The following is a 16,625-nucleotide window of genomic DNA, read 5'->3' on the forward strand; positions in this document are numbered from 1 at the left end:
AACAAAGTCGGGTGTTCTTCTTACCACGTTCCATAAACGCGGTTAGGAAACGTCCGTCTGAGACCCGAGAACAGAAGCAGTAAATTCCGCTTTGAATCCCCGTCACATACCTTCGTCAGCAACCTTGCCTGGGGCCTCCAACAACTCTGCAGCTCCTGAAAAGAAGAAGGAAAAGACAGATAAGTGAACGAACTTTAAATAAATATTAGAGGATATATATTTCATGGAAATATGTGTGGAAAAGAATGCCAGAAGAAAATGAACTGAAAAAGGAAAACTTACCTTGTGAAGCAAATGTCCAGAGAACCTGAAGGAATAAAATAAAGCGATTAGTAACTTAGGAGATTCTTAGATTAAACATAATTTGTCAAGCATATTAGGGTTAGGCGCACAGCGAAATACATTTCAGTTATTTTACATAGTATAAATAGGCTTAGAATTCCATAGCTTCTTTTTAGGTAGAGTAGGTTACTTAGTGTATAGTTAAATCAGAGTCATTCCTGGAATAAATAGAGTCAACTATGAAGATTGAGATGGTATGGAATTAATACATTACATAAAATTAGCAAACCAGAAAGACTTATAACATAGTAATCCCTGTCTTGTTTAATAGGCATTATCTCAGCAGAAGAAGTTCAAGGAATATGAAACCATAATAAAAAGAAGAGAAGCAAGATCACTGGAAGCTTAGGTGAATGTTTTAAAGCAAAGCAGAGACAGAATATAGAGTAGTCAGGGGTAATGCTAATCTTTTGTTTGAACACATTTAGGTTTCGCCGAAGTTGGGTCTGAAGGTCGGACTGAACAAGAGAAGCAGTAAGAACAGTTCCAGTGCAGTCTCTTCTGTTGTTTATTATTTTATCCACTCCCCCTTCCCCCTGCGGAGTCACGGAGAGTCAAGTTCTATAACAGGCTTTGGGGGATTCCGTGGAGGGAGTTGTAAACTATTCGACTACTGTTCCTGTGCAAGAACTTGGGCGGTAAGAGTTCCTCTGTCTCTTGACACAATTCTAGGTTTCCTGAATTTCAGAAGAACTTACATTCTAAATTACACAGAAAGCGTGGAACCTCTCTACAAATTATTCAAACCTGATTTCAAAAAAATTAATTGGACTCAAAAACACACAGAAATTTTGCGTTCAGTCCAAACGGACATGTTGGCAACAACACACTTACAAACACGCGTAAAAGTACTCAACCTTGTAATACGAATCATCCCAGGAAGATGCAGATTCACATACTTAACCTTTAATGAAGGAGAAAAAGTACCAATAGCTTATAAATCACACTTGTACACACAAGCTGAAATGAAATTCACTTCTACAGAAAAAATTCTGACAGTGGTTCAAACTGCAGTAGCAAAAGAGAGAACCCTCGCACAGGGTAAGCGCATAATTGTCGTTACACCCGTACCAGCCTTAGAGGCAGTCACAAAAGCAGGCATTCCAAGTGAAAAATCTTTACATCCAAGATGGATACAATGGGTTAATTATCTTGCTGCAACAGACGTTGAATACGTTTTTGACCCTTATCTGAAAACACAAGAATTTCTACAATACGAACAAGAATGTCCTCTGCCTACTGAGATTCTGCCTCTAGAACATTACGGATGTATAATATATACTGACGGGTCAGCGCAGCCCGCAATTGGTGGAAAACAAGCCTATAGTGCTGCGTGCGCTATTGTTAAAGGTCGCTGGCGCGATGGTAAATTGAGACCTATGGTCACTAAAACTCAATCTCTTGGAGATTGTACAGCTCAGGGAGCTGAATTACAAGCATTCAAGATTACGCTTGAAAATACTGATCGCGAATTCCCCACACTCATAGTGTGCGATTCCTATTACTGCGTCCAATCTTACAATCAATACTTGCAAAACTGGGTTCAAAACGGTTTCAAAGATGCAAAAGGTGGCACAATCAAGCATAAGTTGCTTTGGGAACAAGTAGTTCAATTACAAAAAAAACTACAAAAGACTCACGTGATTCATACTCTGAGTCATCAGAGTGATGGCGTTCACGTTGCAGGGAATTCTTTGGCTGATGAAGCTACGAAGGCAAATTGAGAAAGCGGTCAAATACCTGCCTCCGCAGCTGCAATCACTCATTCAAAAATAAAAATAGACAGTGAAATAATACAGGCTGTCTCCGTAGGCCAGAATGGGCAAAGAGATTATTATATCTTATAATCCTAACTGACTCGAGGAACATGGTAGAAATTCGAGTTTAGGATGCCTGAACTCAGAGTGATAAAATACATCTTTTTAGCGTAGTTGGTTTTAACATTCTGTTTTTGAAAATACCACTTTTAGAAAGTAGGTGTTTTCTTGTCTAACTATCCAAGCCTGCCTCTGCTAGGTTGAGTATTCCTTGTCTGGAGTTTGAGTGACAATGGCTGGGGACTTCCAGGAGACAGGGTGAGTCAGCCCAGTGGGGAAAAGAGAGATATGCATCTAGATGGGAGGGAGGAGTTGCACCTGAGACCTGAATAGGGCTGTGTCTTCCCTCCAAAATGCCGGCTCCACCCCCTGCGGTGTGTCTGATGTCTCTGCCCTGCACTGTGAAAATAAAGAAGGAGTCATGTAAACAGTGTGCTCCAGGACTGACCAGAACAGGTTTGGACTAGGCAGAGGCCTCTCTGCCTTCATAGAACAAAGAGAAACCGTGTATCAAAGAAGGGACCCAAACCCCAGAACTTTAGATCACTTTTGGACTACAAGAAGAAACCTTTGCTGAGGAGAGGCCCTTGAAGAAACTGAGGAGAGACTATCCCTAAGCTGAAGTGCTGCTTGGGGGATTGGCCTGCAGTGGTTGCCTGACTACCAAAGAAAGGAGAAAGGACTTTGCGTGCACTTTATTCAACTTGTGAAGGATCTCCAAGGGCATGAGAGAAGAGCTTGCCTCCTGCTGAAGTCTCAGGGACAACATACATCAAACCCCAGCTCCCCAAGAGTTCTGTGGAAGTGCCTGTTGCTGTTTTGGGCCTTCTGAGGAACTGTGTGTCGCAAGGAGCTGGAAGCGCGACTCAAGAGGGAGAAGCGTGTCGCCGTCGCAGCCACTGCTGTCACATCTTGGATGTCGCTACTGTAGCTGACGCATTGCACCGCATCTCAACAAATGTCCTGCAACCCCGAAGAAGCGTGTCGCCGTCGCAGCCGCTGCTGTCGCATCGTGGATGTTGCCGCTGTAGCTGAGGCATTGAACCGCATCAAGAGAAGCATCTCACAACGAGGAAGAAGCATGTCGCCATCACTGCCGCTGCCGTCGCATCACTGAACAAGGGTGTCGCCGCTGCAGTAGTCGCATCGAGCGGAAGTGTCTCGCATCATCAGAGAAGAGTGTTGCAGCCAAAACTGCTGTAGTCACATCACTGAACAAAGGTGTCGCCGCTGCAGTTGTCGCATCGAGCGGAAGTGTCTCGCATCATCAGAGAAGAGTGTTGCGGACAAAACTGCTGTAGTCGCATCACTGAACAAGGGTGTCACCGCTGCAACTGACGCATCGAGCCAAGACTTCTCGCAACATTGGAGAAGCGTCCCGCATCAGGAAGAACTTGACGTCTTTGTTTCTTTGCACCGGATCTTTGCCACATTTCCATCTCTGCAACACTTTTCATTGTGGAAGCTTGACGCATCGTAAGGTACATTGACTCAAAGTGTCGCAATTTAAGAACTAAAGAGAACTAAGCTAAAACTACCATTTTAAGTACAGTATTGTGGATTTTTGTCGTTTGTGGTCTTGTCTTAAATCTATATAAAGAATACTTATTTTTAATATAAAACCTGTGTGGTGTCCATCTGTAGTGTTGTCACTTGATTACTGTATGTGTTCACAAATGCTTTACACCTTGCCTCTGAGATAAGCCTGTCTGCTCATGCCAAGCTACCAAGGGGGTGAGCAGGGTTTATTTTAGGAGTGTACCCCCTTACCCTGACTAGAGGCAAGGGTCCCTATTTGTCACAAGTACCCACCTGTGCCAACTAGAGACCCCCAAATCTAACAGTTTTCTAAAGAAGCTGTATCTCACAGAGCGCACAAGCGGGCGCCTGCGGGCGGGATGGGTTGGCGAACGGCACATTGCATGCTATTCCAACTATCCTCGTGGCGTGGCCATTCTCATCAGTAAGGGGTTGCACTGACATACATGTAATACCATATGTGATCAAATGGGCTGATATGTGATGCTGTTGGGTTTACTGGGTGGGCATCCCTCTGGACTGATTTTGATATACAAACCCAAAACCGATGATCCTGATTTCTTTACAGACGTTTGGAGGTTGGTGGCCTCTCTCAGACCGGGCGCAATAGTTTGGGGAGGTGAATACAATGTTGTGCTTGATAAGGACAGATCGGGTGACTCTTGTCGTCCCCACCCCAAAGCGTTGGAACAATTCAGGCCATAATAACAGATGGAGACCTGATAGATGTCGGACAACACAGACACACCCAAGGGTCTAAAGGCACATGCGTGTTGTCCACTGAGTCCTCCTGGTCTCTGATCGACAACTGGCAGGTCTCCCGTGATGTCATGGCCTAGGCCACCGAAGCGCTACACTTAACCCGAACCCTCTCAGATCACATCCCAGTGGCGCTCATGTTGGAGATCCCCAAATATCCAGCCAGGGCGATCAGCTAGAGAGTTCTGCTGGGGGCGTTGCGAGACCAAGCGTTTCGAGAAACTTTTAGACAATCCATATCTGAGTATTTCTTCCACAACTAAGGCACCCGCTCGACCTTATGGGAAGCATTCAAAATGGTCATTCGTGGAAAATGCATCGCCAAGCAGGCGTGTGTGCTCTGCTCAGTATGTGGCGATCTTCAGCACCTAGAAAACGAAGTACAGTGGTAATGAAACTGGATGGAAAGGGAAGAACTGGGACATGGAGGACGCAGTGTAATCACATTTGATGGAAAGGAAAGCTATGCTGTGGGAGGAGGTATAATCATACTGGATGGAAAGGGGAAAAGTGGAGTCGGGGGAGAAGTTATCATACTGGATGGAAATGGTAGAAGTGCTGTAGGAGGAGGTGTAATCACACTGGATAGAAAGGGAAGAAGTGCTGCAGGAGGAGGTGTAATCACTGTAGATGGAAAGGAAACACGTGGAGCAGGAGAAGACATGAACACACTAGATGGGAAGGGAAGAAGTAGAGAAGGAGAAGGTGTAATCACACTAGATAGAAAGCGAAGAACTGGGACATGGAGGACGCAGTGTAATCACATTTGATGGAAAGGAAAGCTATGCTGTAGGAGGAGGTATAATCATACTGGATGGAAAGGGGAAAATTGGAGTCGGGGGAGAAGTTATCATACTGGATGGAAATGGCAGCAGTGCTGTAGGAGGAGGTGTAATCAATGTAGATGGAAAGGGAAGACCTGCTGTAGTAAGTGGTGTAATCACACTGGATGGATCAAGAACAAGGGGAGTAGGAGAAGCCATAACCACACTGGATGGTAATGGGAGACCTACTGCAGAAGCAGGGGTAATCACACTGGATGGAAAGATAAGAAAGAAGTGCTGTATGTGTCATCACACTAGGTGGAAAGGGGAGAACTGGTGCAGGAGGAGGCAGTGTAATCTCACTGGATGGAAATGAAAGAAGTGCTGGAGGAGGAGGTGTCATCACAGTGCATGGGAAGAGAAGAAGTGGAGTAGGAGATGGCATAACCACACTGGGTAGAAAGGGATGAAGTGCTGTAGCAGGAGATGTAATCAGACTGGATGTAAAGGAGAAGAACTGATGCAGGAGGTGGCGGTGTAATCACATTGGATGGAAAGGGAAGAAGTGGAAGAGGAGAAGGTGTCATCACAGTGGAAGGAAAGGGAAGGTCTGCTTTGGGAGCAGGAGTTATCATACTGGATGGAAAGAAAAGAAGTGCTGAAGGAGTAGGTGTAATCACACTGGATAGAAAGCGAAGAACTGCTACCTGGAGGACGCAGTGTAATCACATTTGATGAAAGGAAAGCTATGCCATGGGAGGAGGTATAATCACACTGGATGGAAAGGGAAAAAGTGGAGTCAGAGGAGAATGTATCATACTGGATGGAAATGGTAGAAGTGCTGCAGCAGGAAGTGTAATCACACTGGAAGGAAAGGGAAGAACTGGTACCTGGAGGACGCGGTGTAATAACACTTGATGGAAAGGAAAGCTATGCTGTAGGAGGAGGTGTAATCTTAATGGATAGAAAGGGTAGACTTGCTGTTGAAAAAGAAATCACACTGGATGGGAACTGAAGAATTGGTGCAGGAGGAGGCGGTGTAATCACAATGGATGTAAAGGAAAAAAGTGCTGCAGGAGGAGGTGTAATCACACTGGATGAAAAGGGAAGAAGTGCTGCAGGAGGAGATGTAATCATAATGGATAGAAAGGGAAGAAGTGCTGCAGGAGGAGATGTAATCACACTGGATGAAAAGGGAAGAAGTGCTGCAGGAGGAGGCGTAATCACACTGGATGAAAAGGGAAGAAGTGCTGCAGGAGGAGATGTAATCATAATGGATAGAAAGGGAAGACGTGCTGGAGGAGGAGGTGTAATCATAATGGATAGAAAGGGAAGAAGTGCTGCAGGAGGAGGTGTAATCACACTGGATGAAAAGGGAAGAAGTGCTGCAGGAGGAGGCGTAATCACACTGGATGAAAAGGGAAGAAGTGCTGCAGGAGGAGATGTAATCATAATGGATAGAAAGGGAAGAAGTGCTGCAGGAGGAGGTGTAATCATAAAGGATAGAAAGGGAAGAAGTGCTGCAGGAGGAGGTGTAATCATAATGGATAGAAAGGGAAGACGTGCTGGAGGAGGAGGTGTGATCACACTGGATGAAAAGGGAAGAAGTGCTGCAGGAGGAGGTGTAATCATAATGGATAGAAAGGGAAGACGTGCTGGAGGAGGAGGTGTGATCACACTGGATGAAAAGGGAAGAAGTGCTGCAGGAGGAGGTATAATTACAATGGATGAAAAGGGAAGAAGTGCTGCAGGAGGAGGCGTAATCACACTGGATGAAAAGTGAAGAAGTGCTGCAGTAGGAGATGTAATCATAATGGATAGAAAGGGAAGACGTGCTGGAGGAGGAGGTGTAATCATAATGGATAGAAAGGGAAGACGTGCTGGAGGAGGAGGTGTAATCATAATGGATAGAAAGGGAAGAAGTGCTGCAGGAGGAGGTGTAATCACACTGGATGAAAAGGGAAGAAGTGCTGCAGGAGGAGGCGTAATCACACTGGATGAAAAGGGAAGAAGTGCTGCAGGAGGAGATGTAATCATAATGGATAGAAAGGGAAGACGTGCTGGAGGAGGAGGTGTGATCACACTGGATGAAAAGGGAAGAAGTGCTGCAGGAGGAGGTGTAATCACACTGGATGGAAAGGGAAGAAGTGCTGCAGGAGGAGGTGTAATCATAATGGATAGAAAGGGAAGACGTGCTGCAGGAGGAGGTGTGATCACACTGGATGAAAAGGGAAGAAGTGCTGTAGGAGGAGGTGTACTCCTACTGGATGGAACATAAACAAGTGGAGTAGTAGAAGGCGTAATCAAACTGGATGGTACCAAAGGCAAAACACCACAGCACAGTCAATACACTGAAAGAGGAGTGCCAAGTAACAGACTATCCATGAAAGAAGAAAACCACGGTGCAGTCAATACACAGAATCAGGCACACTACATTTATTTATTTATTTATTTGCTGGTTTTTATAGCGCTTGAATCAACTCCAGATGGAGTATCTCTGCGCTTATGGTGCCGGCTAAACAGAAGATGTGAATTGGAGCAGATGCTAGATCTCATTTTTAAATAAGACAGTTTTCAGTTGCCTTCTGAATTTTAAGTGCTCAGTACACTGTCTTAGAGACAGAGGGAGTCTGTTCCATAATGTGGGTCCTGCAATTGACAACGCTTTATTCCCATGCCTCGCTTTCTTGGCGCGGGGCACCACTAGGAGCAGATTATTGCTTGATCTTAGTGTTCGAGATGGAATGTAAGGAATAAATTTGTTTTCAAGATATGCAGGCCCTTGTCCATGGAGACATTTGTGTATCAGGCAGGCTATCTTGAATTTTGTTCTTTGCCGGATCGAGAGCCAATGTAATTGCTCAAGGAGGGGTTTAGATGGAGTTCTTGGCGGAGCATTCAGAACTAGGCGGGCCGCTGTGTTTTGAATGACCTGGAGCTTAGCCAACACGCCTTCATTGGCAGAAAGCAGCAGGCCATTACAATAGTCGATCCGACTTAGCACGAGTGCCTGTACTAGCGTCCTCCTAAAGGAATCTGGCAGTAAAGGGAAGACCTTACGCAGCAGGCTGATGGTATGGAAACAAGAACCCGAGATGAAGTTGGAATGCTGTTTTAGTGATAGTTCTTGATCCAGACGGACCCCCAGGTTTTTCACTATCTGCTTGGGTTCTGGGGCTGCTCCCAAGTCCTGTGGCCACCAATCCGGGGCCCATAGCATCCTGGCTTCTCCAAACAGCATGACTTCCGTCTTGCTGACGTTGCACTGAAGGCAGTTGGAGGACATCCAGTGCGCCACTGCCTTCATGCCTGATGAGAAGGAGTTTCTTACTTCAGCGGAGAGGGTTTTAAAGGGGAAGAGGAGCTGGGTGTCATCAGCGTAGGATACTGGGGTAAACCCGTACCTACGCATCACTCTAGCCAGGGGTGCCACATAAATGTTGAAGAGGGTCGGGCTTAGACACGAACCCTGGGGCACCCCTTTTGATATCTCCATCTCCGCTGAACGATATGCACCCATGGTGACAGTCTGGGTGCGATCGGATAAAAAACTCCTTAGCCAGGCAAGGGCTTTGTTCTTGATGCCAGCGTTCGACAACCGCTCAGTCAAGATGGAATGTGACACGGTGTCGAACGCTGCAGACAGATCTAAAAGAACCAAGATTACTGAGATGCCCTTGTCCTGGTACATGTGCAGGTCATCAGTGACTGACAGAAGGGTGGATTCAGTGCTATGTTTGGGTCTGAAACCTGACTGAGAGTAGTCCAGAGCCCCAGCAAGTTCGATATAGCTGGAGAGATGGTGGTTGGCATGCTTCTCAGTCAGTTTCCCTAGGAAAGGTAGTAAGGAGATGGGCCTCAAATTAGCCAATTCGGTCCACGGAGTCGCAGTGTTTTTCCTGATTGGTCTAACAATGGCTCGTTTCCATTCTCTAGGGACATTGCCTGTGCTCAGAGAGAGGTTTACCATGTCTCCAATCATGGGGCAGAGTTGGTCAGCTAGGGCGGGCATTATCCTCGCTGGGATAGTATCGTCTGGGCTACCACTCTTGATCTGTGAGATCAAAGAGAGGATGTTATCAGACGAAATAGGAGGGAAGGTATCAAGAGAGTAAGTATTCTGCTTCAGGTCGGCATCTATTTGGAGAGGCGCTGTATCAGTAGTGGTGGTCTTGTTGGCGCAAATTATTTTCTCATAAATTTTGTCTATTTTTTCTGTAAAAAAATTGAGATATTTCATTGCACAACTGCTGTGACGCTACCTCAGATGTTTCACATGCTGTAGGTTTGACAAATGTTTGAAGGATTTGATAGAGGACCCTGGGTGAATTCCCTGCAGCTGTGATTTGTGCCGTAATATGGGTTTTTCGTGCTACCCGGATGGCTTTGTGGTACATGGATAGTGAATCCCAATATTTGTTCTTGTCCTCTACCAAATGAGAAGTTCTCCACTTCTTCTCAAGCTTCCTGGCGGTTAACTTTAACGTCCTTAGATGGTCCGAAAACCAGACTTCCTGTTTTTTAGCAGGTCGGGGTTTAAATTGCTTCATGGGGGCAATTTTTTCTATCGCATCCCTAGTTGCACGTTCAAATTTTCCAAGTGCAATTTCGGCATTATCAGTGGGGAGGATGGCAAAGGGCTTGAATTTTCCCTTGAAGGAGTCAGCAGTAACTTTGTGCCATTGTCTGCGTACACTAGGTAGGGAGATAGTGCTTGCAGGGGTAGAGTTAGAATACGGGGTGTAGAATTCCATTATGAAGTGATCAGTCCAGTTAACCTGAAATCCAGGTAGACATGAAACTGACAGGAAACTAGATAAAATCAGGTCAAGAGTGTGTCCAGCCTGATGGGTGGGCCCAGAATTTCGTTTTATAAGTCCTAGTAAGGATAAATCTGTTAGTAAGGTCTGTGCCTCATTACAATCCAGCCTTTCGCTGTGTACATTAAAATCCCCTACTAGTATGAAGTTGCTTTCATTATTTATATGAGGGGCCAGTAGCTCAATCAGCCTATTGGAGAAATTTGTGCAGGGCCCCGGAGGACGGTATACTAGGGCACCTTTTTGACTTTCTTTGGGGGACCATACGATTTTAAAAAGTAGTAGTTCAATTTCAGGGGTACTCAGCTCATCTAATTACGTGATGCTAATTTCTTGTTTGTGCACAATGGCTATCCCACCACCAGCTTTTATTGGCCGGTCCAGTCTGACTATCTTGTAGCCGTCAGGAATTCCTAGGGTTATAGCAGGGGTGGAGTGTGGTTTTAACCATGTTTCTGTGAGATAGCACAGGTCGGGCTGTTTTGAGGAAATTAGGTCCCATACTTCGGCAGTATGTTTGGAGAGTGACCTAATATTGCAAAGGATGTTTTTCCTCCCCGAGGGAGTCTGGGTAGAATCATTCTCAGTATTGCTAGGCGATTTACATGGTTGGTAGTGTTTAGCCTCAATATTGTCTCTTATTAGAGTACTGAACTGACTGTGGCAATGATAGCAGGAGAAAGGGCCTTCTATCTCAGGGAACACATCCCGTTTGCAGCCTGATAGTGGGGCAGATTTGAGTTGCCGCAGTACCTGAGGTGTGTATATGAGCCTTCGTGAGGAATGCCTTGGGAGACCGATTGATGCAGCCCCTATGGCCCCTGTGCCCCGTCCTGTCGCGGACGGGCGCAGACGGGCAGGTCTTTGGCTTGTCTTAGGCGCCGTCCAGGGCGCCCCGCTGCGCACAACCGCTGCGCGCTCGAGCCGACGAGGGGCTAAATAGCCCTCAGATTGTGATCAGCTAGAGCGCTAACCGCTCTACTTCCTGTGGGCGTCTGGCTCTTGCCTGCCCCGCCCTCCGCACAACGGTATTGGCTACCGAGTCGGACCGGGGCGGGCAGGCTGGAGTATCGAGCTCAGAGGCTGGGAAGTGTTCTGTCAGCCCTAGCGGCACCGGCGGAGTGCAATGTGCAAATAGCAATACAGAGTGCAGGTACAGTTAAAATTCTTAATCAACTTTAGCTGAAATCCGCCGCTAGTGCAAGTGCTAGGCTCAGTGAAAAGTGTTCTTTTAAAAATTCGTATTCAATTTTAAAATTAGGCAATTGTCTTAAAGTAAAAACAGTTTACATGCAGAGCATCCGCTCTAATATTGTTTCTGGCGCCAAGCGGGGTCAGGAGATGCTGCCACCGTCGTCCCTTACCACATCAAAGGCTGTCCTTGAAAGGAAGAACACCATGGCTCAGGCAGTACACTGAAGGAGGAATATCACATCACAGGCTATGCATGAAAGGAAGAACACGAAGGGGCAGGCAATAGACTGAAGGAGGAGCACCCCACCACAGGCTGTCCATGAACGGAAGCACACTGTGGTACAGTCATATTCAAACGACATTCTCTGTGATAATCACATTGTTTATGATTTGCAAACTGTATTAAATGTTACCATCCCTAGCTGCCTAGTCCTGGAGCATTCCATCTTGCTCTGATGTACCTCCCCATGCTCTCCTTATGCTGTGCCTTTGAGGCCCTGACACCATCTTCTTCCTTGTATATTATATTTGGGATAAAGTACCCCCACCATACATTATAAGGATATTGCACATCACAGAGTAGTTCAATGACAATGTGAGTGAACAAGGCCAAAGGCCCAGTTCTTTTTTAATATCATGGATCTCAAAGGTGATTTGCAAAATCCTCATCGCATAGGGCGGGGGCTCTTTATAATTCATGGTCACACTATCACCTCTGCCACCAAACAGCTCAATCCTGTGTGCATAGCCCTTTCATGGGAGAGAATATATTTGCAAACATTAAAAATAACCATGAATGTTTCATGCAGAGTCAGAGTCAGAAAAAAATCTTTATTCGATGATTGAAAATCATCATAAAAGTACATATATACAATAAAAACTTCATTAAATAACAAATCTAGACTCTTATTAAAAACCAGGGTACAATATTATGCGGCAAATGATAATATACCTTCATTCCTTGACACTATTCTCTGGTGATTCTTAACCTTACTGCCACTTTTAAAAATTCATCATGGAGCCTAGTGTTCGCAGTTCATTTGCTCTTCGTAAGAAAAGTAAAGCAGTTTTGGCATGACAGAACTTTGCCACTTTCAGGATAGCTACCAAAAATTTTCACTGCGGCATTTTATAAAAAGGAAACAAAAGTACAAAATGAAGGGTGTCCTGCGGAGACCTACTGTTGCAGCCGCAGGCACCCTTCTGCTCAATTGTTAGCGTAAAACCAGATGGATAAGACAATATGTTCGGCAACAAATTGAGCCTAAAACGACACATTTCAAACCAATCCTCTGAATTATACATTAAAAATAGACAAGGTTCCATACCCACATTATTGCTCACAAGGTGATGTGAGATTACAGATCTCTTTACCAATTCCAGACCTGCTCTACGTAATGCTAACTTTTCAAGCAACAGTTTTTCACTTCTAATTTACAAGACGTAGGTGTTGCATTTGGGTTGATGAAGAGATCCTTCCGGTCAAGATCCTCTAATGTGGCCTTGATATAATTTAGCCACGCGATCTGCAACCCATTGTCCCTTTGTAAGCAGTCTGTTATAATTACTCTGCTTAAATCTGCTTCGGGGATTGACCGGATTCTAAGCCATGCTCTAATTGGACAAAGTTTTTTTTTTAAAGACATTCATCGAATATATTTTCTGAGGCGACAAATACAGAGCAGGGCCTATATCCCACCGGGCCGGCCGCTTCAAATTTACTAGTCATCAATATTGTTCATTAGTACACAACCTTATGGCCGACAACCCTGGGGTCCGGCGGTGTATCAGAAATTGTGCCCTTTATATCACCCTCCACTTTGTGTCCATCACGTGTAAGGTCTCTCGTTTTATTGTTTTTGTCTGCATCAAACCATAACTCAAAACTGCGGTCAAGATAGACAGTCACGCTCCGTGGTTATTGCCATGTCTGCTTCTACCCATTGATTAATATCATGCGTATACAGTAATATAAACAAGAACTCTGTCCCACGACCAGTGTTGCACTTAGGTTCTCCCTCGAACTGTTCCACCCCCCACCCCCTCTATACATCCTCTTCGTCTTCATCTGAGCTGACATCGTCATCCTCCGGTAAGGGATCACATAACTCTCCTCTGTATATATTCCATGCGGACCACACTTTGTTCCATTTACGGGGACAGGCCCTAAGCACATATACCGCCCTCTCCGTGAACATTAATAGGTCCATGTTCCTACTCCATATGGATATCGTGGGTAGTTCTGCTGCCCCCCCATTTTTGTGCAATGTCTCTTTTGGCCACCATAATAGCCAACGTGGCCCATATGAGTCCATACCTTTTCAGATCGTTCGGTTCCCAAATATTTAAGAGGCACTTGCGCGGTTCAGGTATGAGGGAAAGTTGAAGTGTTTGCGAGATAGTGTGCATGACTTGTCGCCAGAACTCTATTATTTGGGGGCAGTCCCAAAGTGTATGGAACAGTGTACCTTCTGCCCCACAGCCGCGAAGACAGAAGGGGTGTGGCGCTCTGTGTATCCTGTGTAGTAGTGTAAAAAACAGAGAGGTACCCCTTGTGTAGGCCAAGGGAAATGGGGTTATTCAACCTAGGTAAGAGAAAGGGTTCCCTTAAGGCACAGATAAAGACAGGTATAAAATAATGTACCTTATGACTTAACAAATACATACAACAAAATATGGAAAAGTTAAAAATTCATTTATTAGAATATATTAAAAAACAATCAATAGGGATAACTAAACTAAATCCCTGAACTAAAACAAGATAAAATTGAAACAATACATATAATTGCGACCTGCACAATTACAAGCAGACAGAACAGTTACAACATATATTTGTTGGATACAGGTTTGTATATTCTTTCTCCGCTCTAATATCACCAGAGTAGTATCACTACCAAATCAGCGTATCTATTATGGTGTTGGAGACTTGAATTATACGCTTTAGGTTGCGTCGACGCGTTTCGGTGATAACTCCTTATTATGATCACCTTTATCAAGACATAAATTTTGTCTGCCAGAACCAGAGGGTATGTAAAAATCGCCCCTGGGATAATATTGACGATCCTTTATAGGGATCACTTCACGTTTCCTAATTGGAGCGTGGGCTTCTGTAGTCGCCTTATACAATGCTGCTGGTAGTAGTATATTTCTGTTTCTGTTCTGAATAAATGCGATCTTTTGTTGTCCCCCTGACCATAGGAGACCAAGGAAAAATGGTTGTGTTGTAGACCATAAGTATTATATGCAATCAGGCCACAATTGCCATGTATAAATATAAAAATCACGAATTCTCCACTTCTGACGGGTTATGTTGCAGAAGGTTGCGGTTGTAATTCTCTTTTAGGCTTCACAAAGATAACCTAATGGGACGATCTAAGGTTTCACAGTCCCTTGGTCATCGTGATATGGCCAAACTTAATGAGAGTCTACCTAGTTTGTAGATAAGGGTTCTGCTCTCTGTGGGGGTCCGAGTCCTGTGTAGTATGCATCTCATGTAGTAAATGTGATGTATGATTTTGAGTTGCACCAATCTAAATTTCGCCGAGATGCCCACTTATTTCGGGGATGTTAGCGCCTCGTTCCACTCCGAGTCGTCAATATCACCTACATCCCCAACCCATTTCTCTCGTAACGCCAATGTGGGGTCTTTTAGATTATTGATCAATTTCTTGTATGTGAGCGAGGTCGCTCCCTGCGGCATATAATCAGTGAGGAGTCTGTCTTCCAGAGGGGGGGAATCTGGTACTTCGGTGCCCAGCGGTATCGCCTGCATGAGTGCGTGCCTGATTTGAATGTACCTATAGGTTTCGTTCGGTCCTAAGCCATATTTTTGTTGCAGCTGTGTAAATGCTATCATAGTGTCTTTCTCCCACAAATCACCCACCGTTGAGATACCAATACTATCCCAATGCGCAAATCCCTTACTGTGTCTCAGGCGCCCCAGGGCTTTCGTGTCCCAGAGAGGGGTTAGTTTGGTAATTTTTCCCTTCCATCCCAACTTCGCCTGCGCTGCGTGCCATAGAACAGTCGTGTGCTTTGCGGGTTCCACCAATCGCGAGCCTTGTTGTTTATTATACAGTGGCGACAGCATGCAGTCTGTGCCCAACTGCGCCCAATCGGCTTTATATGCTTGGTCATCTCTTGACTCGTGTATCCACTGCTTTATAATTTTGAGTTGCGCCGCCCAATAGTATAAGTGCACGTCCGGTAAGGCGATTCCGCCCTCGTACCAACTTCTGGTCAATTTGTCATGTGCAATACGTGCTGGGCCATTACTCCAAAGCAAAGTGGAGACCAACGCCCTGACTTGTTTAAAGTAATGCGGCGCGATCAGGTATGGTGTATTCTCCAGTGCGTATAAAAATCTTGGGAGCGCCATCATCTTGTACAGGGCCGCGCGCCCAAGGAGGGTTAACGGCAAGGTTGCCCAGTGTTTTACATCCGCCCGGAGACGCTCTAAGGGGGGCCTCAGGTTTTTCTCGTACAAGTCTGGTGCATTATCTGTGATATAGATGCCAAGATACTTAAAGGAGCCTGTTGTCAGCGTAAGTGGGCAGTCGGGTGCCAGCTCAGGCCTCGGTTCCCTCAACACGTAAACCACTGACTTTGACCAGTTCAGTGTATAACCCGATGTCTGTCCATGTGTGTCGCACAGTGCTAAAAGCGCCGGGATGCCTCTTTCGGGATTCGTCAAATAAATCAGCATATCAATTCAATTCAAAATTTCTTTATTCGACTGTAAGTAAATTCAGTCATAAAAGTGCAGAGAAAAAATACATATGTAAACAATTCATTAGTTAAAAATCAAATCGATAAAAGCAAGGGGTCACGAAATAGCATGTAATAACTCGAGCAAATGTAAGTGTGCTGTTTATCAGAGACGTATGTACATAAATAGCACAATTCAGATAGAGGTTAACCTTCCATACTTTTTCTGAATTTCAGGGCTGTTTTTAGAAAATTGCATGTAAAAAAAGTGCTTTCACAGTGCAGCATTTTAAGATAAATTAGTGCAGGCCTTATTTGCATGAAGTTCAATTTTTTAAAAAGAGGTTTTAAAAACATTTTTCGCGGTAACGTATAATAGGAGCATATAAATAAAAAGTGTGCCAGGTCTTGCGGAGACTTATTGTCGCAGCCGCAAGCTGGCAACACTTGTCCCCTGTGAGCTCCACTGGGCACGGCTAGCATCAGATGAAATAAATCAAAACGAAATCTAGTCAACAGGAAGCGCTCATATCTGGAGATGGGCCAGGATAGGTATGGTTCAATTTGTATACATGACTTAGTTAAAACATGACTCATCACACTACCCTTCTTCAGTTCAGATTCTTCCCTGGCAAGCAGCCGGGTCATCAGAAAAGTGTCCTTTACAAATGTTACATCACGCT

The 16,625-nt window shown here is 45.0% G+C and overlaps 1 protein-coding gene across 1 annotated transcript in view; it reads right to left on the reverse strand.

Moving 5' to 3' along the window:
• Window positions 1-16,625, reverse strand: part of LOC147736943 (scavenger receptor cysteine-rich domain-containing protein DMBT1-like) — a 533,293-nt gene that overhangs the window by 268,608 nt on the left and 248,060 nt on the right. The window contains exons 8-9 of the mRNA XM_086922344.1: window positions 283-307; window positions 111-155 (exon numbers count right to left, since the gene is read on the reverse strand). Coding sequence (XP_086778470.1) covers window positions 111-155; window positions 283-307 — 70 coding nt within the window. The remainder of the gene's footprint in view (window positions 1-110; window positions 156-282; window positions 308-16,625) is intronic.

The sequence above is a fragment of the Lissotriton vulgaris genome, chromosome 1_1 (assembly GCF_964263255.1).
Source record: "Lissotriton vulgaris chromosome 1_1, aLisVul1.2, whole genome shotgun sequence".
Lineage (NCBI taxonomy): Eukaryota > Metazoa > Chordata > Amphibia > Caudata > Salamandridae > Lissotriton > Lissotriton vulgaris.